General features: G+C 40.7%; 1 protein-coding gene across 4 annotated transcripts in view; it reads right to left on the bottom strand.

Moving 5' to 3' along the window:
- The window catches only part of LOC126272773 (tubulin beta chain), a 48,396-nt gene extending 25,053 nt beyond the window's left edge, over positions 1–23,343 (bottom strand). Inside the window, exons 1-6 of one of the 4 annotated variants that reach the window (XM_049975915.1) lie at positions 23,220–23,343; positions 22,969–23,142; positions 22,737–22,877; positions 22,547–22,655; positions 21,705–22,060; positions 21,258–21,457 (exon numbers count right to left, since the gene is read on the bottom strand). In XM_049975915.1, the coding sequence (XP_049831872.1) occupies positions 21,258–21,457; positions 21,705–22,060; positions 22,547–22,655; positions 22,737–22,793 (722 nt within the window). In that variant the 5' untranslated portion in view covers positions 22,794–22,877; positions 22,969–23,142; positions 23,220–23,343. Of the gene's footprint in view, positions 1–21,257; positions 21,458–21,704; positions 22,061–22,546; positions 22,656–22,736; positions 22,878–22,968; positions 23,143–23,219 lie in introns of those variants that run through there. The other 3 variants (XM_049975916.1, XM_049975917.1, XM_049975918.1) reach the window with 3 other exon arrangements.
- Between the last annotated feature and the right edge of the window lie 1,147 nt (positions 23,344–24,490).

The following is a 24,490-nucleotide window of genomic DNA, read 5'->3' as shown; positions in this document are numbered from 1 at the left end:
CTTTCCGGGAGATGAATAATTTCCAGTTTCCCACACGGTTCCATCCCTTGCAATCATCTTTGTAGATGCTTTCAACTGTGACTCCTGTGATGAAAGAGGTGATGACTGACATAGACCAGCATACTATTCTTCTTCCACTAATCACTCCTTGTTCACAATGTCTTCATACTCACTTGTCCAGTTGGAAGGACCACATAGATAATATTGTCGGGAAGGCGAGCCAAAGGTTGCGTTTCATTGACAGGACACTTAGAAGATGCAACAAGTCCACTAAAGAGACAGCTTACACTACACTTGTTCGTCCTCTGTTAGAATATTGCTGCGCGGTGTGGGATCCTTACCAGGTGGGATTGACGGAGGACATCGAAAGGGTGCAAAAAAGGGCAGCTCGTTTTGTATTATCGCGTTATAGGGGAGAGGGTGTGGCAGATATGATACACGAGTCGGGATGGAAGTCATTACAGCATAGACGTTTTTCGTCGCGGCGAGACCTTTTTACGAAATTTCAGTCACCAACTTTCTCTTCCGAATGCGAAAATATTTTGTTGAGCCCAACCTACATAGGTAGGAATGATCATCAAAATAAAATAAGAGAAATCAGAGCTCGAACAGAAAGGTTTAAGTGTTCGTTTTTCCCGCTCGCTGTTCGGGAGTGGAATAGTAGAGAGATAGTATGATTGTGGTTCGATGAACCCTCTGCCAAGCACTTAAATGTGAATTGCAGAGTAGTCATGTAGATGTAGATGTAGATGTCTCAGGTACATAATCATCATCTTCATCAGTGGCGTCAGATTCCTACATCTTCAGAATTCTCTAATAGATGTAACATTTCTTCATCAGAAAGTCAATGCTGATGATACATGTTCGAAAACCTGTTAATGGACAAAGACTATTACCTGAATGACATGACATAAACTATGGTCAATTGGTATTTACATGTGTCAAGTTGCAAAACTGAGCAGCAACTTTTCTGCATGATTGCTGACTGTAGCTACTTAATTGTTGGATAATTCACATATATTCAGAAGATAAATTACAGTGGGGTGAAACTGACCACTTCCGCCGTTTTAGGTGAATGCAACACTGAAGAAAATGTAAATATTTTGTAAATCCTAATACACCTTCGCAAAGAGGAGAAAAATTTGGAAAATTCATATAATTTCATTAACAAAGTAAATAAACTGGGTACGACAATGAAGAAAAAAAGTATGACAGGTCATTTTGACCACTTCTGCCGTTTCAATGTTAACTCGCCATAGTGGTGGCAAGCGCCTACATGCTTCCAATAATTCTCAAATTAACAAGCTTCCCATTCATTTTGAAGACATGTACTCTTCAGAACACAATGAATCATGCAAAATACAGTTTTGTATATGAGTTTGAGGTGACAAAGATATACGATATGAGTCAGTGATTACATAATCAAGCAGTTTGCTCAATAAAAATCAGATTTCATTTTTATTTCATGAAATAATCTATATGCAAATAGAACACAGGTTATAAAAGTTCAGAATGGCCCCATCCTGCTGCAAGCCAAACATCTAAGCTGTAGCAACTCGTCCCACACTTGAATCATAATGTCTTGTGTTACTGACAATGAACACACCACTGATGTAATACAGTTGTGCAGGCTGGCCAGTGTGTGGAATGTAAATTGCCCCTTTTACAAATCCCACAAGTAAAAATCCGTAGAGAGATATCAGAAGATCTCAGCAGCAACAACAGAAGATTCAGGTCTTCATTTTTCTTGTGGCTTATCCATTGTTGAGGAAGGGATCGATTAAAAAATTTCCAGACATCACAATGACAGTGAGTGTTCTAGCAGTGGTAACCTAAATTTTAGATCCTCTTAATTCCAATGGTGTCAAGCTCATTCTTATCCAAGTTTTACAGGATAGTTCAAAATAAATATAGTGGTTCCAGACAGCTATAACTATTCGAAGAATGGTGATAAAAATCGACAAAAATTACAGAGAATTTGAAAGAAAGTGTAAAATTTTGATAGTTTTACAAGCACAGTGAATCACAAGCTGGAGTAGTTTTAAATCAATATCTTCCATGCAGTTGGATCAGTCGTCCTGTGTTTTTTTTTTCTTTTTTCTTTGAGATTATCTGAAATACTATGTTTACCTGTCTCTTTTGGTCAAAAAATTACAGATTTCAAAATGATCATTTATAATGCGCTCAAGTTGATGTGTCCACTTTTGCTTCATAATGTCCATGTGATCACTGGGAATCATACAGAACATGTGCAAAGTATGTAATAGAAAAAAATGGATATTACATTAAAACCCAACATATCAACCCCATCTGCGAAGGACCTTTTCAAGGAGGATATTTGCCACTTTGAGTGTATTGTACACACGCAGGCTTGTTAAAGACTGCATCAAAATTCCTTTACGTGTACTCCCGCGCAGTGGCGTGACATCACATGCTTTGAATCGGGGCCCACAATAAATAACAGCCTTCAAAGAACTTGTGACGTCACATTAGTCACCCTGTATGCCTTACCTCACCAACGCTAGGCTCCAAGAAGGGCCTACGAGAAATCAGTGTTCAATGAAATAGTACCGACTAAAGGTATTAACGTCGTGTGATGTCGACAGCTTCTCTGCATTTAAACACGTGGTTGAGAACCATTAAACTTTTCTAAAATAGTCATTTGCTCTACTTCAGATAGAGATGGTGGCTTTCATAAGATTTGCAGTCGCCATGCTGTGACGTACGCACTGCAGCCTGTCTTTCTCATGGGCTTCACTTTGAAAACCTGAGTGCAATAGGCCGTATTTAGTATACTAAATTAGTATTTGTACCATATGTTTGACTCTAAAAGTCCTGTCTCGTATCATGAATATCGACATACGACACAAGACTTATAGAATCAAACATATGAATACTAATTTATATACTAAAATTAGTATGATAATTTTGTATAGTAATTTTGTATACTAATTTAGTGTACTAAATTAGTATTCATATGTTTGATTCTAAATGTCCTGTGTCATATATCAATATTCAAAACATTTAATGTGGTGGCTTAAACCATTATAACAATTATCCCAGAATATGGTCCAAGACTGAAACCGGTTGGTATTTAGGTTTACACAACAACAACGAAAAAGAGAAAGAAAGAAACTGCTGATGGCCAAACATGCATTTTCTTCATTGTTGTTGTCATTGGCTTGAAGTTGATTCTGATGAGAATAATCCTACTACTGAATTGTTTACAGTAACTCACTCTCTGCTCTACATTCCTATTCATGTGGATTCATACTCCCGTTTCACAATTTTCACTACTATTGATATTTTCCCATACTTGTCTGATCAGAAATCCTCACCTTCTTACTTTTCACTTCACTGACGCCCACTGTATTCAGGTGAGCTTTTGCAGATCCCTTTTCATATTTTCTATCTTTCCTTCCACACAAGGATTTCTGGGCTATTCAACCTTTTTCTCATGGTCACCCCCTTTTGGGTGCCCCCTCCTGTACATGCTAATAGGGGACCAATCTAGAACATTGTGCCACAAACAGACCACCATGACACTTTTATTTCAATTACAGGGCACCTGTCCTCCCTCCAGATACACAAATATCCTCAATGTAGTGGTTTCTAATGCCTTCTGCATTATCACACCTTGCTGGTCTTCCACCTTTAGGGGCAGTTTCCCACCCCCAACGGCAAGACCCTGCTCCGAACCTCTGTCCACTCCTACACTCTCTTTGACAAGGCCCTTGGCAAAACGAGGGTGACTCCTTATGCTGGTAGTCTTTTGCTGCCATTGCTGTTGTTTGCTCACAATTTAAGCAGTGAAAGGAATCGAACTCAAGACCCTCAACATTTTAAATATTTGTCAAGGACATTACCCTAAGAGCACAGTGACTCAGAAAATATCAAACATAGATTGAAGTTGTGATAGTAGACGAGAGGAATTTGTGAGCTACAGCGGGACACATTTCAGACTATTACTGAAAATGGAATTTACAAAATTCGCAAAAGAATTGTCTTTAGAGCATATAAAAACTAATCCAAAACTTGCTCAAAGCAATATGTGTGTCAAAGACGTTAAATGCAATCTAATGAAAGTTGATGATGGTTATAGTATCTTACAACGTTACCAAGCAATGCCACTCTTCAGTGAGTTTTCACCATGTAAACATTTAATGGGATGATGGATACAGATAGTGATAGCAGAGACTTAAAAGGAGGGGGGGGGGGGGATATGTTGTTCCCTGAACTGATCCGTGGATGAGCTGTGAAAACAGTTGAATTGGATGCTAATGAAAGGCCCTCATATTTATCTAATCATGCTCCAACATACCTCGTTACTTTAGTCAGCTTTCTGTACCTAGTATTATATGACTCCACTGCTTTTAAGAGGGCCTCAGACTCTCAGACTTTGTAGTGAACACTTCGATGATTGAGCACTAGGATTTCAGTAGACCCATCTGTAAGGGTCATTTCTTTGTTGAGTCATACACTAATAGCACATGGCGTGCAATGGGGATCGGGAATGTGTTCTCTCCCGTTCCCACTTTTTGTAAATGATTTAAGGTCTCGTGGACATTACTTACAATTCACAACTCTGTACTCAAAATGCATTGATGCCTAGGTTAGGCCCGCGTGCTGTCGGGCACGGTCTCCAGCCAGCTACTACTGATACTTGACGAGTTTCAGTACGAAGCTCAGCGGCTATGCATAGCAGCTCTAGGATCCACCCAGAACCCACTGTCAGTCGAAACAATGGAAACACCCTTACCAGTGCGTAGACAATACCTCAGCAGAAAATTTATTCTGAAACACCTACAGTGCTCGGCAGATGTGCTGACAAAGAACATTTACGGCTTTACAGTGCGTTGTTACACCGACCATTACTAAAATCCATAAATCAACATCACTTGCGAAGGCATTTCAAAGTGCAACAGGTACCAGAACATCATTCTAAGAACAGGACACTTACCCTAATTTGAGCAACAGAACGAATATATCCACCAGGTGCTACATTGAATAGTCAAAGAAAAGAAACTAGTACACCTGTCTAATATCGTGTAGGGCCCCCGAGAGCACGCAGAAGTGCCGCAACATGACGTGGCATGGACTGGACTAAAGTCTGAAGTAGTGCTCGAGGGAGCTGACACCATGAATCCTGAAGGGGGCTGCCCATAAATCCGTAAGATTACGAAAGAGTGGAGATCTCTTCTGAACAGCACGTTGCAAGTCATGTAGATGTAGAAGGCATCCCAGATACGCTGAATAATGTTAGCATCTGGGAATTTTGGTGGCCAACAGAAGTGTTTAAACACAGAAAAGTGTTTCTGGAGCCACTCTGTAGCAATTCTCGACGTATGGCGTGTAGCAGTGGCCTGCTGGAATCTCCCAAGTCCGTCGCAAAGCACAATGGACATGAATGAATGCAGGTGATCAGACAGGATGCTTACATACGTGTCAACTGTCAGAGCCGTATCTAGACGTATCAGGGGTTCCATATCACTCCAACTGCACACACCCCACACCATTACAGAGCCTCCATCATCTTGAACAAAACCTTGTTGACAGGCAGGGTTCAAAATGGTTCAAATGGCTCTGAGCACTATGGGACTTAGCATCTTAGGTCATCTGTCCCGTAGAACGTAGAACTACTTAAACCTAATTAACCTAAGGACGTCACACACATCCATGCCCGAGGCAGGATTCGAACCTGCGACCGTAGCAGTCACGCGGTTCCAGACTGAAGTGCCTAGAACCGCACGGCCAGCGCGGCCGGCACATGCAGGGTCCATGGATTCATGAGGTTGTCTCCATACCCGTACACGTCCATCCACGTGATACAATTTTAAATGAGGTTCGTCTGACTAGGTAACATGTTTTCAACAGACCAATATCGGCGTTGATGGGCCCAGGCGAGGCGTAAACCTTTATGTAATACAGTCATCAAGGGTACACGAGTGGGCCTTTGGCTCTGAAAGCCCATATCGATGATGTTTCTTTTAATGGTTCGCACACTGACCCTTGTTGATGGCCCAGCACTGAAATGTGGAGCAACTCGCAGAAGGGCTGCACTTCTGTCACCTTGAACGATTCTCTTCAGTCGTCGTTGGTCTCGTTCTTGCAGGATCTTTTTCCGGCGGCAGGGCTGTCGGAGATTTGGTGTTTTACCGGATTGTTGACATTCATTGTACACTCGTGAAACGATCGTACTTCATCGCTACCTCGGAGATGCTGTGTCCCATCACTCATGCACCGACTATAACGCCACGTTAAAACTCACTTAAATCTTGATAACCTATCATTGTAGCAACTGCGCCAGACACATGTTATAGGTGTCGCCAACTGCAGCGCCGTATTCTGCCTGTTTACATATCTCTGGATTTGAATACGCATTCTTATACCAGTTTCTTTGGCGCTTCAATGTAGATGTTCACAGTAATCTCGACTACTCTGAGACAGGAGTAAACAATAGGCCTAACAGTAGCTCAGAAAGCCTACAATGGGCAGGCATCCGTATGTGTACACCGACGGGTCAAAATACGAGGACTCCGTCGGTTGCGCCTAGGGGAGACCGGCGGAATGGGCTACCGGTGCAGAACGCTAAACGGTCTAAGTCGTCTAGAGACTCTAGGGTATGTTCAGACTGACATGGGTTTTTAACAAACCAATGTCTATTGTGGTTTAGTAAGGAAAACGGACAGACAAAATTGGTCCACGAAAAACATGGAACAAGCTGTTCAATTAGTAATTAATAAAACGGCGACACAAGAGAAAAGCATAGAAACCATTTTTAATTATTTTAAAATGATACATAAAAATGAAATAGGATAATCCCCTTCCAACAACAGACAAAACCTGCGGAAAGAAGCAGTGTGTTTTCGGAGCAAGAATTAGAACTTGTCAGATATCTTAAGGATCTCCAAAAACGACGTTTTGGTACGACTGTGAAAGAACTGCGCGGATTAGCATATCATCTCGCAGAATGAAACAGATGCACGCACCCATTCCACAACGAAACAAAAATGGCTAGAGAAATTGAGCCCTTGAATTTTCGTTCACAATTCTGACTTCAGTTTCAGGAAGCAGGAATCTCGTAACTGGTGTGCTGACACAGATATTAAGGGCGATGAAGGTCAGTTTACTTGTAAGATGTGTCATCGAGTCCACTCCGCTCCATGCACGGGGTGGAACGGACTTAAATACGCTTAGTTAGTATATTGACTTAACAAACGAAGTATATTTTTTATGTTACCTTAATTTGCAATTATTACGAAAATATTTGAATAAATGGTTCCTAATTTTTTTTAATATTTTCATCACTGAGACCTCCAAATTTTGCCCCCAAAGTTAGGCCTGCAGTTCTGCCACGGTCGCCATAGAGACATTTCGGTAGGAGAAATAGTTCTATTCTTTTTTTTAAATTGAGAATGAACTATTTCGCCTACCGAGAGAGGCGTCAACTTACACGGGCGAACTCTAAGTACTGAACGGACACTACGATACGACATGACCGTAGCAACTACCGATATCGTAACACGCCTGGATTCGCTCTCAAAGGTAAAAATTTTTGTGGTAAGGTCTTATGGGATCAAACTGCTGAGGTCATCGGTTCCTATCCCACACACTATTGAATCTAACTTAAACTAACTTACGCTAGGGACGACACACACACTCATGCCCGAGGAAGGACTCGAACCTCCGACAGGGGGATCCACGCGGACCGTGACAAGATGCCTTAAACCGCGCGGCTATCCCGCACGGCCGCTCTCAGTGCTGCATATACTACCCTCAGTTGGTAAGCACAAAGGGAGTTGCCATTTACCATATCAAGCAGCTGCTTATGTATCAGATATGCAAAACACCAGTATGAAGGTATCATTTGTATGGATCAAAAGCCTTGCTGTCATTATGGAGAACAAGAAAGCTGACCAATTGGCTAATAGCGCAACGATGATTGTCATATGAGAACAGTGCACCCCACCAGATGATCTCAGTGTAGTTAGAGGCATGGCTAAGAACAAATGGAACAAGGTGTGGGAGACCGAAGACATACATAACGGCACCCAGCACACACAAGCTCACCCGTATCTACCAAAGGCCCAGTGATATACTGAAAAGTGACTCAAAAATGGTTCAAATGACTCTAAGCACTATGGGACTCAACATCTGAGGTCATCAGTCCCCTAGACTTAGAACGACTTAAACCTAACTAACCTAAGGACATCACACACATCCATGCCCGAGGCAGGATTCGAACCTGCGACCGTAGCAGCAGCGCGGTTCCGGACTGAAGCGCCTAGAAAAGTGACTCATCTCGCATAGGTAATGAGGACAAGTTTGTCAGGATCCTTTCCTGGTTGAAATTCAACCAATGCTGCCACCGTCACCTTTATAAACTTTAAACTCCACCTCATACCATCGCCATATTGCGTCTGTGGAGAGCTCTCGGAAATTAACTCACTGCTTCGGCTGTTCTCGACATAGAGGGGAATCCGAATGGCGATTAGGGAGCTGGTCCGCATGCATCAAGCACTTTCTCTCGTGTGTTAATCCTTTTTTTTTTACGAAGAACTTACACATTTATAAACTATTAGTGGAATTTGTTTTAAAAGTTGGAATTAAGTTGTAATTGTTAAAGTTTGTGTGTGTGTGTGTGTGTGTGTGTGTGCGTGTGCGTGCGTGTGTGTGTGTGTGTGTGTGTGTGTGAGAGAGAGAGAGAGAGAGAGAGAGAGTGAGTGAGGGGCGGGTGAGAGGGGGGAGGGGGAGAGAGAGAGAGTTTGATATCTGATTGTATTATTAAGTTGTAACCGTCCATTATGCTATATGTTTGGATTTCTGCATTATTCACCAAGGAACTGCAGTTTGTTTTAACTTTTTAAGCCACTGTATGTTTGGACTGGCTGTATGGCTGCAACCAAAGGCCAACACATAAATAAACCTAGTTTGTCGCACTGTCTCAGAACCTTCGAAGTCTCTGGTTCAAGCCTTCCACTGGACTCAGAATTAGGGGATCACGATCAGCGCAGGAAAAAATGTGAGCTTCATTGAAATTCCATAAACAAGGCTAATACTTTTCTTTCTATGCCAGTCGCTGGAACAATCTAAATATGACTTTGGAGCCACGATGACAAGCATTATTCGTTTCAATGTGCGTCACAATGTGCAGCTGGTTGCACCCTGCTCCCTCGGTGGCTGCAGCAACAGCCTCTTCAACATTTTGAATGAGGCCCCACATACACAATAACAAGAGGACCAGCCTATTCCTCATCACTGATTTCGTACAAATTTGTGGTGTATGCAGGACGTGACCTGAAATAAAAAACAAAATTAGGAGCACTAGATGGCCACATGGCTCGTAAAATTGGCATTGTTGGCACTGGTTGGGTGAAGGCTTGAACCATTTACGTTAGTGTTGCTTCCAGATAGCGGTTAGCGCAGCAGAAGGCGTACAGACGGTAATCCGACTGTCCGTGGGTGTATCTTCGAGTCGAATGTTTTCTTTATTTCCAATTTTTACGTTAGTTAACACTGCAAAGAAACCTAAATCATGCTCAATATATTGTACCAGTTTTTATCAATATTGTCATAAAAAGGATGAAAAGGAAAGACAAGAAAATTTCGGATTACAAATAAATTTCCAAGAATGTATTGTCGTTACAGCCGTCTACAGGACTCTAAAAATGATATTCCAGAAAGGAACTGTAAATAAAGCGTGCAGGACTACATTTGCCGGTAGTTTAATTTTGATCCTTGAGCTATCCTCGGCAGCTGCTAGCGAACGATAGTTTCCCGGCGCAGGTGCAGGGAAAATTACTGCTTCCTCTGTTTTTACGATGCATATCATCCCAGCAAGTGTAAATCATGAATTGCAAAATGCTAAAACTGTTTCATTTTATATACGAAGCTCTTGTGTGCGCTTTACAATCCGTTCCTGGATATTTCTTTGCAAATCTCAAATTTTCCTTTCCCTTTCCTTTTAAAAATGGTTCAAATGGCTCTGAGCACTATGGGACTCAACTGCTGTGGTCATCAGTCCCCTAGAACTTAGAACTACTTAAACCGAACTAACCTAAGGACATCACACACATCCATGCCCGAGGCAGGATTCGAACCTGCGACCGTAGCAGTCGCACGGTTCCGGACTGCGCGCCTAGAACCCCTTTCCTTTTATGACGTGTTTGGAAATATTAATAAATACGATATATTGATTACTGCTCTGGTTTATTTGCACCGTAAATAACACAAAAATTGAAATTAAAAAAGTAAAATGTTTCTCCGCATCGGACTCGGGCCCACGTCCCCGCAGATACCTTTCTGCACTCTTTCCATTACGCCAGCTGATGCCTGAGAACTACCGCAAATAAAAATGGCTCATGTCTCGCTCGACTCACACCTTTTTTTTCTCCCCCAAACGCTTGGCCATCTGGAGCTCTGACTCAGGTTACTTTCCTTTCTGGCCAAGCCCTGCATATTCAGACAAAATCGGTGATGACGAGCCGATGCGGTAATCCTTTGCGAGCCCACACAACACGATCCGTCCCATCCTTTGTTGCCATTTCTCCAAAAGGAGAAACATTACGTTCTAACCGCACACACACACACACACACACACACACACACCTCTGCCGAAATAGCATTTCATTAAGAAATTAACATGAAATATACCTTGAGATTTTCTTGAGATAAACGTACGGTGTTCATGCACTTATTTATTATGATTAAATACTTATTAATGATATTCTCTAAATTACGGATTGTAGGTTGGCTACAAGACTGAGGACATTTCTCTCTGTCATACGTAACGTAATAACCTTATTGGTTTAGGGTAGTCAGTTAGAAACAATGTAACGTTTGCGACGCCTCTGGTGGAGAAAATGCCAAACGTTTTAAGAAACAAACGTATGTGGCACCTCTACCGGAATAACCTGAACTTGTATTAGAGTGTAGCAGTTGCAGCGCCGCCGGTGAAGAGAGATGCAAGCTTACGAAATAGAGGATTTACGATTTTCCTGCAGTGCAATATTATGGAATGGATTTAAAGAGATCTTCATCAGATGTACGGACCAACTATATTCTAATGTAAATACTTTTCATGATCTTAGGAATTAATAAGCTTGGGAAGCACTTGCAATATAATCCTAATAGTTGTCTTTATTATGTTATGGTTGCAATTAACAATAATAATTGTACTTTAGCGAAAATTCGTAGGAATTATAAAGTTTTTCTGGGGTTACCTTTACCAGATGGAAAATATGAGACAGTACTGAATATTAATCTTAAAAAATACCGGTAAAATTGTAATCACTACTGGATTAGGGTTATTGAAGATATAGTGACCGATTGACGTAAACAATCCTGAGAAAGCCTACAAAAAAAGTTTGTAGAACTGGCTAGGAGTGTACAACTCTACAAATCGCCTCCATAGTGATAGTGAGGATGAAATTAGATTAATTACAGCACGCATAGAGGCATTTGAAAACTTATTCTTCTGACGATCAGTATGGGAATGAAACCGAAAGAAGCCCTAACAAGGGCGCCCATACCCGGGGACAAAGGGGAGGATGGGAGACACCCCCCCCCCCCCCCCGCCCTAGCTCTTTCAGAAAGGAAAATGATAGTTAGGTATTTTTATTTCAACGCCATTATGCAGGGTTTTGACAAAGTCTCAACTGGATCGTTTTTATGGCTGCTTACAAGTCGCAGTCGCCATTCGTCTTCCAAAATGGTAAAAATATCCCATATCCACAGGTGTAGTCCCTCCATTCTCTTTTACAAACCATCGTATGGCTACCTTTGAGCCCTAATATATGCTACAAAGTGATACACCCTCTGGAAAGCATTTCAGTGGTTTATAAAGTGTGAATATAGATTTACATCGTTATGGTTGCCTCATTGACTGACAAAATAGCATTAAATTGTTGACATGGGCATGAGTACAGAGAAAACATATCTATGGTAACAGACTGATCTGTAGTACAGCTGGAGATCTAAGTTAGGTCTGACTGCAACAGTTTGGTTGTGAGTTGGCGTAGTGAAAATCGTGTCTGTGGTGACAGTGTGGTCTGTAGCGTAGCCTGAGGGTTAAGTTAGGTTGGGATGCAACATTTTGGCTGTGAGTTGGCAAATCCAACGAATGTGATAGCGATTAACATATCTGTGGCGCAGATTGGTCTGTACCTTTGTGTAGGCCAAGTCAGAAGGTGAAATTTTAGCTGTTAGTTATTAAATAATTATTACGCCATTGGAAAAGCGTTTTAAGTACTTGTCATTAAATATCGAATTTTTTGCCGGATCTGACATGTCTAGGCGTGTATCACAGCGTAAAATTTCCTTTTTTTCCTAAAAGGGAACTAAACTATCAGATACCGTAGTGACATGTTTCATTACACGTATATCGCAGTGTAATAGACTTTTGTTTCTTTGGTTTTGTAATATCAGTCTGTAGAAGCGAGTTGTGTTTGCAACGGTGTGTTATCATATGTAATGTAGTCTCTATACAGTATGTGACTAGTTGGAGTTGTTATCGCTAAACTTTTGATCTTTGCTGTTTTTCTGTGACGTCAGTTGTATTATCTTTGGCTTCTTTCGAGAAGTGAATCGTTTGGCGCCTTTTCAAATACTGTTGGGTCGAACGGGTGTCTTCAAAAAAATCAGCCAGAGCATTGATCTGAAGTTTCTGAACAGCCTGTAAGATGATAAACAGATCCTAGACTGGTTTAGAGAAAAGGTGTGGTGTGTGCCAGTCAGCAGTGAGCTGGTACCGAAGAAGAAATTGAGTGATTGAGTCATATGGAAGCGTCTGGTGAAAGGGAATAATAGGCACGAAAAACAATTTTCGGTAAGTAAAGGTTCCTGGTTTGTACGCGACGAGCTACCGGTAAGTACAATTTTGCGACTGACGTAGCAGCAAATACTGTTTTTACGAGCTACAACTGGGAGGGGCAATAACGCACCAGGGCGATAGGTATTCGGCGCTATAGAAAGAGGCACTAATAAGTGCTTTTTTATGTTGTTCAAGATAGTTCTAAAGTGATACTTTTGAAGATAATTAAAGAAGATATTGTACCTAGGACAACAATAGTCTCTGATTATTTCAGCTTCTATTAATGCCTAATATGAAGGGTTCAGCATCTATCCGTAAATCATAGCCTTTATTTCAAAGACTCTAAAACTGGTACGCAACAAACAACATTGAAGGGGAGTGGTCTGAAATTTTAAGCTCATTACAGGGAACTAAGCAGTGCACAGATTTGTTGGACTTTTATTTATTTGAATATACATGAAGAACGTAAAGATGAAAAAACTTATTTATGAATTGTGCAGCTCCTTTGTACGATGGCAACTCGTAAATGATTACATTCACGGGTGTACCGTTAACGAAATATATAAATAAGTATTTGGCAGTCTGTAGTTTGCTCCATACATGTTAAAAAAATTCTCGTCGTCAAGTTCTCACTTACTTTTGAGTCAGAAACATACCTTCTAATAGCTGGCCTCGTTTTTTTGTATTGCATTTGTATTTGCTTCAGTGTTCGTTTCCTTGAAAGTTATTTGAGATTTGTAGCGAGGTTCTTGGATCCTTCGTACCAATACTAACTGAAACAATCATAGTGTGAAATATCCCTTTAGTCCATTGCTTTTACTGATTCCATTACTATTGTTTTGCTTAAATATGCCACAAAAAAGTCCAGACTTTTTTTACTTGCAATGACAGACCACGAAGTTGGGATGACAGATTTACTTCAAACTTTGTACACATTTAGTAGGCCATAAAAACAACATAATGTGCAAGTAGTAAGATGCGCTACTCTGGCAATTCCGAGAAAATCGCAGAGACGTGTTCGGCCAGTGGGTTAGCTGCCTCGTGTGACTCCCGTTCAAACTTATTTCTTGATCTATATTTTTTCCCTCGTTGGTCATGTTACTTAATTTATATGACATTTGAGAGGAAACATTATTTTTAAAAAAAGTACGTGTATTTGCATGAAGTTCTAGTGAGTTTCGTGTTATTTGAGAACTTACTAATTTTAATTAAATTTAATTATTAGAACAAACATATTTATAACCATCGACAAGTAAATGAAGAAATGCATAGAGTTTTCCCAAAAATGTATGCCTTCCGTAATTTGCGATACAGTTATAAATGCAATCTGGTAAGGTGCCGTAACTACTTAGCACCTGGACGCTTGGAGCTGCAGACATAGAAACAGTTGGCAGTTAACTTGCATAGCGGCGAGACGTTGCGCATGTAGCAAGAACGAATAGTGTAGGTGAATTTTTTTTTAATTCCACAGAATTCACACTCGTACTACGCGTAAAGCGTCTCTTGCGATTTTCTCGGAATTGCCAGAATAGTGCATCTTACTACTTGTACATTGTTATTTTAATGGTCTACTATGGGTGCACAAAGTTACAAGTAAATCCTTGATCCCAAAGTCGTGGTCTCCCCTTGTTAGCAGAATACTCATCCCTCGTTACCATTTTTACTTTGCATATATCGAGTCATACTTTTTTTCTGTTATGTACGTCCCGCCAACCGTTTCATTATAAATAAAAAACATTTCAGTATACTCTTTTCTCGGTTCATTCCAACTGACAGTTTATTTCCAAAACTAATCACATAAAATAAGGTGTTTCTTTTACAGAACTGAACTGTTTCTCGAAAATTATGGTTTATTATTAGTTTGTTGTGTGTAATCCCTAGTACCGTTTCGATTACAACATTATTCCTCATGCCGATCTTCCCATTACATACCTCCATTGCTTTGCAGATATTACCCGTTTTAGCTGGGCGCGTTGCGAACAGTTGACATGTGCTGCTGTTGGTTGTTTCGGACGACGCACGAACGATGTAACGGCGCTTAATGGAAATGTAACACCGTTCGTGAAATGTACTTGGTATACGTGCAGTAGATGAAAGAAATACGCATCCTGATAACACATATAAACAATAATAATATCAAACTGTTGTTTTACAGTCCAACAAAGCAGCTGTGCGTGCGATTAGGAGACAACGGTACATCTGCTCTTAATATATTCTTGTGCAGGAAAACATAGGAAATGGAAAAAAAAAACTTTTGTGTTACGATCTAATAACTGAAGCGAATAGGTATACATTTGCAATTAACACATTCCTCTACAGAGAATCATGCGAAATTAAAATAAAACTTGTTTTTGGAACTAATAACTTGAATTGGGCGTGCAGCAGGTAAAAATACACTCGCTGTTAATACATTAGTCTACAGGAAAGCGTAAGAAATTAAAATGAAATCATGTATACGGCGGAGTGTACTACGGGCCCAGGAACCACTTCCTGGAGCGATTCACCCTAGTTTCGGAATTACGCGTGAAAATTTATACCATTAAAATAATAGAGAGCTCTTACAGTCAGCTGCAGTTGTGCAGTGGACAACCCGTCTGTTTACAGTGCACTGGGTTCATATCTTGTTAGGTGCTGTAACCTTTTCTTTTTATTTGCAAATCTTTATCGAAATGACTTTGATCACTGTATTATTAAATCTTGTAGCGAAAAATGCGTTTTGACCCCATTGTACAACCAATAGAAACAGATTATTCGCCTTTCGCTTTTTAATCAATGCATCAGCATTTTCAAATATTTAAATATTGTGATGGATAAATAAAAATAATTTAACTCACATACACAAGAATTCCAAACGAAAAAAGAAAGACAGGAACGAAAAATTTGACCTAATGTTTTCAACAAATTTTAATTCATATGTAAGGGCTGAACACGTAGCTCTTCTGCACACAATTCTGCCTGATCTGCTACTCGGTAGAGCTGTTGCTGATGGCTACGGTCGCAGGTACGAATCCTGCCACGGGCACGGGTGTGTGTGATGTCCTTAGGTTAGTTAGGTGTAAGTAGTTCTAAGTTCTAGGGGACTGATGACCTCAGATGTTAAGTCCCATAGTGCTCTCAGAGCCATTTGAACCTCTTTTTTTTTTATGTCCGAAGCAGGTGTCTGTCGAGACTGAATCTGCCTCGTCCGCTATCTCGCTCAGAACAACGCGACGAAATTTCACTCACACTGTCTGGCTGAAGTTAAACAATTATGCTCTTAATAGCTTCCCCATCAGTGCGTCTCTGTGCCAGTGTTCGTCCATAATAGTTCTCACTTTAGCACGCGCCTTCTATCAATCGTCTTTCGTAATTCTCTGTATTGCAGCCGTATAGTCATTTGTTGAAGTTGGGAAAGGTTAACGCTGCTGACATTGTTCGATGAAACTTTCCGTTTCATAAAATTCCAGAGAAGTTCGATGGGATTCAGGTCACAGTTGTAGGGTGGAAGGCGTAACACAGCAAGTGCTTTCTACTCTATCTACTGTATATTCTGGCTCGGGTTTGTAAGTTTCAGAACTTCCAAGAGCTCATTGCGCGTTAAATATTTTATGCTTATTCAGCCATGTCTGCTTTACGAGGGTATGTGCTTTATTTTCTTGAACACAATGGTAGAGTGTATTGTCTAATACCACAATACTTCCACCTGGAATATTTGGTATTAGGCACTCTTACAACCATTTTATATCATTTTCACTGTTCATTTCATTGTGATAATCTTCCTATGTCGATCTTGGGATCATGGATCAGCTCTGCACCCTCACTGAACCCCATTCCTCCTCCCGCTTGAACCACTATTGCTCTTTGTCCAGAACTTTCATTTTTCCGCACTCCTGGTACGTCACTATGCTGCCAACATTTACTGACAGTATAGTATACATGCACCCATGTTTCATCAGTATACACGACGGGTTTTTCACACCTTTCTCGTTTTCTCTCAACTTTCTGAGAAAGCCTGCACGCCATGCTACAATATCCTCCCTTCAACCAGAAATGTTCGTTTAAAACCACATATCTTTCAAAATTTTTCAGAAAAGGGTTCGTTTTCCGGTGAAATTGATGTCTGTATCATTCTTCAGCCAATTGTAAAGCTTTCGAAGAGTGGTTATTTCTTTTTTAACGTCGTAATATTCTTAACATCGTTCACAACATTACGCACTGTCTTAACACTCTTTCCTACTGCAGCTGCTGATCTCTCCAGAGCTCTTTCTAACGTTATTAGCAAACCTTTCCGTTTTTCTTCTCGACTGAACTACGTTATTAATGAAGACTTTTTCGCCTTAGCGTACTCTTCGATAACTTCTATTTACACGATCACTGTCATTTCAGCAGACTCTAAGGTAACACAGCTTTAGTAACGCACTATGACAGTAAGGTGACTGTACAAGGCCGAGCCACGTGCGTCATACTTGTAATGTCGAGTATTATCGGACGCCTTCGACTCCGTCAAATTGTAAACACATCTTAGTTCAGCCTTCTGCCGTTGGCAATTGTAAAATGAATTCGTCATAAACGCAATGGTCCACTGTCAATGTGGGAAGACGACTCCTAATCTACAGGATGTTTCTGCAAGAGCATCCAAAAATTTAACGGGACATAGAGAACGCTCCACTGGACAATTGAAGTAGGGAACCTGGGGTCGGAGACGCCAGCTCAAAGAGGTAATAGGAATAAAATCACATTACTGTGTACTTTTTTATTTACATTAGTTACAGTTAACTGCAAATACCATCATTGACACAATGAACCTACCATTTGTACTGTTATCTTACAAAATGTGCTGAAACTGTCAGCCTTCAATCTCAATGCAAGCATGACAATGGCGAACAAGATTCTGATGCACCCTGACAATTATCCATGGTGTGTTTCCAGTCACATCACAGGCAGCTACAATTCTTACAACTCATTCCATCTCCGTATCCACTGGGGTCTCATACATAAGTGACTTTAGATATCCCCGTAGGAAATAATCATGGGGATTCAGCTCAGGTGACCTCGCAGGCTATGAAATAGCACCTCGACTTCCAATCCAGCGACCATAAATACAGCATTGAGATGGTTGCGGACATCCACACTGAAGTGAGGCGGTGCACCGTCATGTTGTTGCATTCACACATTCTCTCACGAACAGCCAAGCGTACATTTTCCAACAACTCGGTAGCACTCTTTGCACGAACCTCAAGCACAGGTGGCCATTCAGACGGCCAGGTAGAAGACATCGTCCAATGAGATTGTAAACCACATTGTCGGCCAGGATACTCACAGAAAACGTACTTGATGGTGTGACTCTGTTACAGCAGGAGGGTTTTCCTCGTCCCACGCATGGCTACTGCTGCTGTTCGAAATACCATCACAATCAAATGAGGTCTCGTCAGTAAACAGCACGATTTGGAGGAAATACAGTCGATCAGTCCATTGTTGGAGCAACCACTCACACTGTGCTATCCTCGGTCCAAAGTCAGATACATTGCATGGACTCGGTGATGTGTGTGTAACTGTTGTTCGTGGAGTGCTCGCCACACGCTAGTATGTGCAGCGCCCATTTCACGTGCAATACGACGAGTACATGCAGTGGGGTCCACTGTAAAACGTGCCAGCACCTCCTCTTCAAAATTGGGTAAGCATTTGGTCCTCAAGTTGCTAGGTCCCTCGTTTCTGCTTCTCCCATATTCGTCAATCGAGAGAAATAAACATTCGCCGTGACAGACGACGTTTGTAAGGAAATCGTTCCCTTCACAGCCTTTCGGCAGCGAGAGCATTGCAAAGTACTTCTCCAACAAGATGCATGTAAGTGAGTTCTGCAAAAGTGTACCGGTACAGCCATCGTATTGTACTGTACGTCTCTGAATAGCACTAAGTAATGAATGGGATTGTCGTTTATTCCTAGCAAGTTCTGTAATGGGACAATGTAAATACGACACACAGAGTCACCTAATGGACAAGTAAAGTAAACAAAACGTACATCATGACTTCCTAGTAATCAGGTTCGCCCTCCTTGTTTACTAGCAGGAAATAAAGAATGTACAAGTAAATAAACAGCACGTTACGTGTAAACTTGTACGCATGTTAGTTGTAAATAAGCTGGAAAACAGTAATGCTAGACAAAGCGGTAGACAAGTTTGCTTCCATATCTCCTAAAGCTGGATTCTCCGACCCTACGTTCTCTACCTCAAATTGTTCAGTGGAGCATTCCCCATGTCCTGTTACCGTTTTGCACGTTGTTACGGAAACACAGCGTATAAGGCGAGCAGTGAAACCTGAATTGAATAGTTTCCTTTCGTTTTTGTATTCCCGCTGCGTGTGACGTCATTATGACACTAGGGGAACCGAGCTTCCTCATAGGCTGAACGATTTCAAAATCTCGGAACTATCTTCGTTGCCAACATTCGCCCCATGTTTAAGACACTTTTCCTTATAAACCGATAGAAGTGTAGGATAAAAGGAGATATGTTTTATGCCATAGAAAAAACTTGGCTGATTCATTTCAGCGCATAATACATGTATATGCTGCATCTAAATTATCAGAAATGCGAGAGGTTTCCAATAAGTACATTTTACCCGCAGATGAATAACGGACCCATTACTAAATGCATTTGCTTCCACCTGACAAGGGATACAGTATGCTTACCAACAGGTGAAGTGTCTCTCATCAGCTCAGCTTCTGTGTCACCTACTCAAATCTGTTGGTTGGGGGATGCGTGTTAGCTTCGAATACTGCCAGGTCCCTGTCTCCACTGTACAGGGCTCGTAGACCTACCATAGACATGTCACACTCAGCCAGGGCGAGTGGTAATAGGTTCTGTATTTCATGGGCAGGAGACAGTCTCCACAGGAAAGAATAGCACTTGAGGTATCTTTGGTATCTCTCCCGTGTACTCTCGATAGCCTATCCAAAACACTCCTTTGTAGAAGCTTTCAATTCTTTGACAGAGGTCAGGGCGATTTCCAGCTTCATACAAATACCAAATAATTCATCCCGTGTCAAAGAACAGCATTCTCTTGGGTTGTGTCTCGGCTAGCGCAGTAATTTTTCTGAAGAGTAAACAAATAACATCAAAAAATGGTTCAAATGGCTCTGAGCACTATGGGACTTAACATCTGAGGTCATCAGTCCCCTAGAACTTAGAACTACTTAAACCTAACTAACCTAAAGACACCACACACATCCATGCCCGAGGCAGGATTCGAACCTGCGACCGTAGCGATAGCGCGGTCCCAAACTGAAGCGCCCAGAACCGCTCGGCCACACCGGCCGGCAAATAACTTCAAACTAAGATTGCTGACTCTCAGTTAATTTCTGGCTCTGTCACGCAACATGGACCAATTAACAAACAAGATAGGATTTCCTGTTATAACGAGAGAAAAATCTGGGGTGAAATTTACTGATTTCCTGAAGCAACTTGGGATTTTGAGTCTCCAACTTACTTTTTAAGGTCATGCTCTCTAACAAACTCGAAAATAGCAAAAAACTACGACTAATGCAGACAACATATACATATATCGGAAAGGAAAACTAAATTAAACCCTTTATGACAAATATCCGACGAACATGCAAGTCACTGCAAAGGACTTCAGAATAGCTATGCGTATGTCGCAAACGTACACTTTCAAAGAACCCGATCAGCAAGCGGAGAAAAAGTTGAAATATTGCACTAATTAGGTGAATTCATACACTGTAATTCAGGGGAAACGATTTTCCAAACCAGACATTACCGCTTAAATTTAAAGAATGCGCAACGGTAACTCCCAAAAATTATTAAAACTATACCTTTGTTACGTACATATACACTGATGTCAGGGGGCAATATTGTCTGGACGATGTCACTACTGCCAAAATTTGTATTAGACACAATGAGGATTACAACTATCTTCGAACTGAGGACCACAACAATAAGCACTTTTTTACCCATCACGTAATCTTTTAATGTCACAGCACAAAAAGACTTCTTGACACAATGACAGTTTTGATAAGTATTCGAGTAAATAAAGCAAAGAAATTAAGAGTGATTTATAAAAATGGATTACAGTATTTGATTTTATGTTTACGTACTAGTCAGGCCATAGACATAAAATAGATTTAAAAGCCTTAGAATTAGAGGAAGAAATCTACATTTGGTGTTTGACCATCATTGTATTGAAATTGCTTAGTAGATGACCATTAACATTTCCAGTGGTAAAAACAGAACATTTCTAAACTAAATTGCAATCATCATAAACTGTAAATCTGATAATAGTGAATGATTTCGACAATTAAGCACTGCAAAAGTTCTTAGTTTCCTTTCTTCACGAAATAGGATCTAGCCGTTCATGCTCGTGTTTGGACTGTCCAAGCAGAATACTAATAGCTCTGCAACTTAAGACAACTGCTGTTAGCGTTAACGACATTCATTTCGCTTAATAGAACACGTACCTGAGACATGTTGTTACCCCGGACATTGCTGCAGACACTAAGTGGTTGAGATCTCCATAAGTCGGAGTAGTGAGTTTTAATGTACGGAAGCATATATCATACAGAGCCTCGTTGTCGATGCAGTAAGTCTCGTCAGAGTTCTCAACCAGCTGATGGACGGAGAGGGTCGCATTATATGGTTCGACAACTGTGTCAGAGACCTGTGAAGTAATTCAGTCAATTACTGAATGATACAACAGTGCATGTTAACTAATACGAGGTGACAACTGAAAGATTGTGTCAGATCAGGAACCTGAAATTCCTGTTTATGGTAAGCAGTAGTCTAAATTGTTAGGCTACCTGAGCAGACGTCCAGACATTACCCAACCTTTAGTTGGCACCTGTCTTCATTGATATCAGTACCTTTAATTCAGTACATGTCAACATTAATACAACTTTCGCCCTTACCTTAGGTGATGGCACAACACTGAAAGTGTTCATAATGCGGTCAGGGTACTCCTCTCTTATTTTCGATATCAGCAGCGTTCCCATGCCAGAACCAGTTCCACCACCGAGAGAATGTGTTAGCTGGAACCCTTGAAGGCAGTCACAACTTTCTGCTTCTTTCCTCACAACGTCAAGCACGGAATCCATCAGTTCAGCTCCTTCCGTGTAATGTCCCTTCGCCCAATTGTTGCCTGCTCCACTCTGCCCAAATACGAAATTATCTGGGCGAAATAGCTGTCCAAATGGCCCAGATCTGACCGAATCCATAGTACCAGGCTCCAGGTCCACGAGAATGGCTCGTGGTACGTATTTCCCACCTATGCGGAAAAAAAAGGATAGCTATTATACAGAATATTAAAACTAACAGTGGGAACCTCGGATTACAAATGGTAAAGGATAATAATATTTTCTGAATACAATTTTCTTCATATATATGCATATGTCTTTCTTGACAGAAGTTGTGGCCGGAAAGGACATTAAACACAATGCTCTTTATAGTCTTGCTAAAAGGAGTATACTGGATTTACAGTTTTGGAATCTCTAAATCAAGATGTTCCGACGAGGTCCAGAATTATGAATTTTGTAGCAAAGAACTAGGATTGTGTAGTAGTGTTGACACATGTCAAATGAAAAAAATAAATTAAATATGCCCCAATCTGGTCTCATCAAAATCAGAAGCAATCTTAACCCTTCTGGACCAGCTATATCAGTAGCCACAGATTCGTCAATGTAAATTTTGCAATCACTAATGAGATATTTACCAGTTAGGAGTCTATGAATGATCAGAATTTTCAGAAAATTACCTGTTGCTTCGTTGTAGTACACATTTATGCGTTCCAGTTGTAAATCAGAATCTCCATGGTACGTGCCAGTCGGGTCTATGCCATGTTCATCAGAAATTACTTCCCAGAACTGAAGAGAAAAGCTAATTACTATTTATGTTACTTGAATACAATGACGATAAGATAACTCGAAGTAAAAATAATTTCATACCTTCGCTCCTATTTGGTTTCCACATTGTCCAGCTTGAATATGAGCAATTTCGCGCATCTTTGGTCGTATGAAAGTTACCAGTTGCTATCGCAACCCACTCGTATTACCTATCTTCTAGCCTTGGCGTGTATATGTTGACTGCTGCAAAGAATTTGAAAATGTGTATCTCATAACAATAGGTAGCGGAAAATTACATAGGAAAATTCAAAACGGTATTAAAAGTTTTTCTTACGGTAATTTTACCAACAGAACATACGTTTCCCTCTTTCGGAAATGCTTACTGTTGTTCTACCATTCCAAGACGTTAATTTAAGGAAGCGATACCGGAACCACCTTCTGTAGCTATATACCACGGCTTAATATGGTTTGTTCGAGCGTAACTTCATAAAAGGCAAAGAACATCCATCTAAGAAGAATATAAAATCAGGAATATAACTTCTTACATTTTTGTGAACTTTTCAATGAATTTTTATAAAAGTTTACCTTATAAGGAAGGAATGCTGATGCGAAGTGTTCTTAGTTTTGTTGTTATTTTGTTAGACATCTATACTTTGTCATGAATTTTCTTCGCCATAACCAATATCAAACAGAATGTTTGGTGTAAGACTATACACGTCGACTCTCCCCTGTTATCCATACGTTTAATAACGTCACAAAATATTGTGTAGAATTTTGTTATGACAGCGATAACCTACAGATACAGAACTACAGATACATTAACAGAGTGAGCTAGCGTTTCAGTCCCATCTTTAGTTCTGTGAAAAGATTTTGTCGCTCTTTTAACGTTTACAGTTTAAATATGTTGACTAATTTTTGTAACATGCGGACAGCTGAATAGGAATGCGCTAGAAAAATATATGCTCACGCAGCTCACATTGAAGTCCATGTGAGAACTGTCAGAAAGCAACCTCCTGGAATGGGCGCAGTCGAGCAGGACACAACCTCTTGTTGCATCAAGTAGAGGGCACAGTAGTTGCCCATTTCAAGTCCACACTAATCAATACAAAAGTTCGTGTTCGCTGTTCGAATATTGATTTTACTAGTAATGCTATTTAACGGGTAAAATTTCAGTTATCGTGTCCACTGTTTGATAGTTCTCGATCCGTGCTGGTTGACATCACATATAATGATAAAGACGCCGCAAACGTAGTGGTATCACTGTCCATGTTAAATGAAACGTTTTCTTCAGCTGAAACTGAAGTACATAATGTAGAGTGTTACACAATGTAGAACGTTGGTTTCTCGGCAGTGTTTACGCTACTGCGTGGGGAGTAGTTCTTTTGAGACGCTTGTTCCCAGTCCTGCTATGTAGTGAAGTCTCTCTCACGCATATGACCGTAAGGCGACGCCGCTTAACATTATATTCTGTCAAGCCGGGGAGTTCAAGAGGCTACCCGTAAAGTCAAGCATTCGGTTCTGCGCCGCAGTCAATAGTAATATATATTTATACACCAGTGATCGTTAACAATGATACAGGCTTCGTCAGCTATAAGTATTAATAAATAGGCAAGAGAATAAATACAATGTTAATCTTAGCAACAGATGCCAACACTGATCATATCGATGGAATTCTTTTACTTTTCAGACTTGGTTGCCCGACGGTCGTGCACTATATGATCCAAGGGGAGTATTTAAAAATTATTAAAAAGTTCACAGTATGTGAAAATCCGTCTCTTAATAGGTAGTCTATATTTTAGAATAACAAAGCTTACCTCAAAGTTGGTACTGAATTTCTTCCCTAGCCGCAAATTTCG

This window comes from Schistocerca gregaria, chromosome 5 (assembly GCF_023897955.1).
Source record: "Schistocerca gregaria isolate iqSchGreg1 chromosome 5, iqSchGreg1.2, whole genome shotgun sequence".
NCBI lineage: Eukaryota > Metazoa > Arthropoda > Insecta > Orthoptera > Acrididae > Schistocerca > Schistocerca gregaria.
This window is presented reverse-complemented; position numbering and strand designations above follow the sequence as displayed.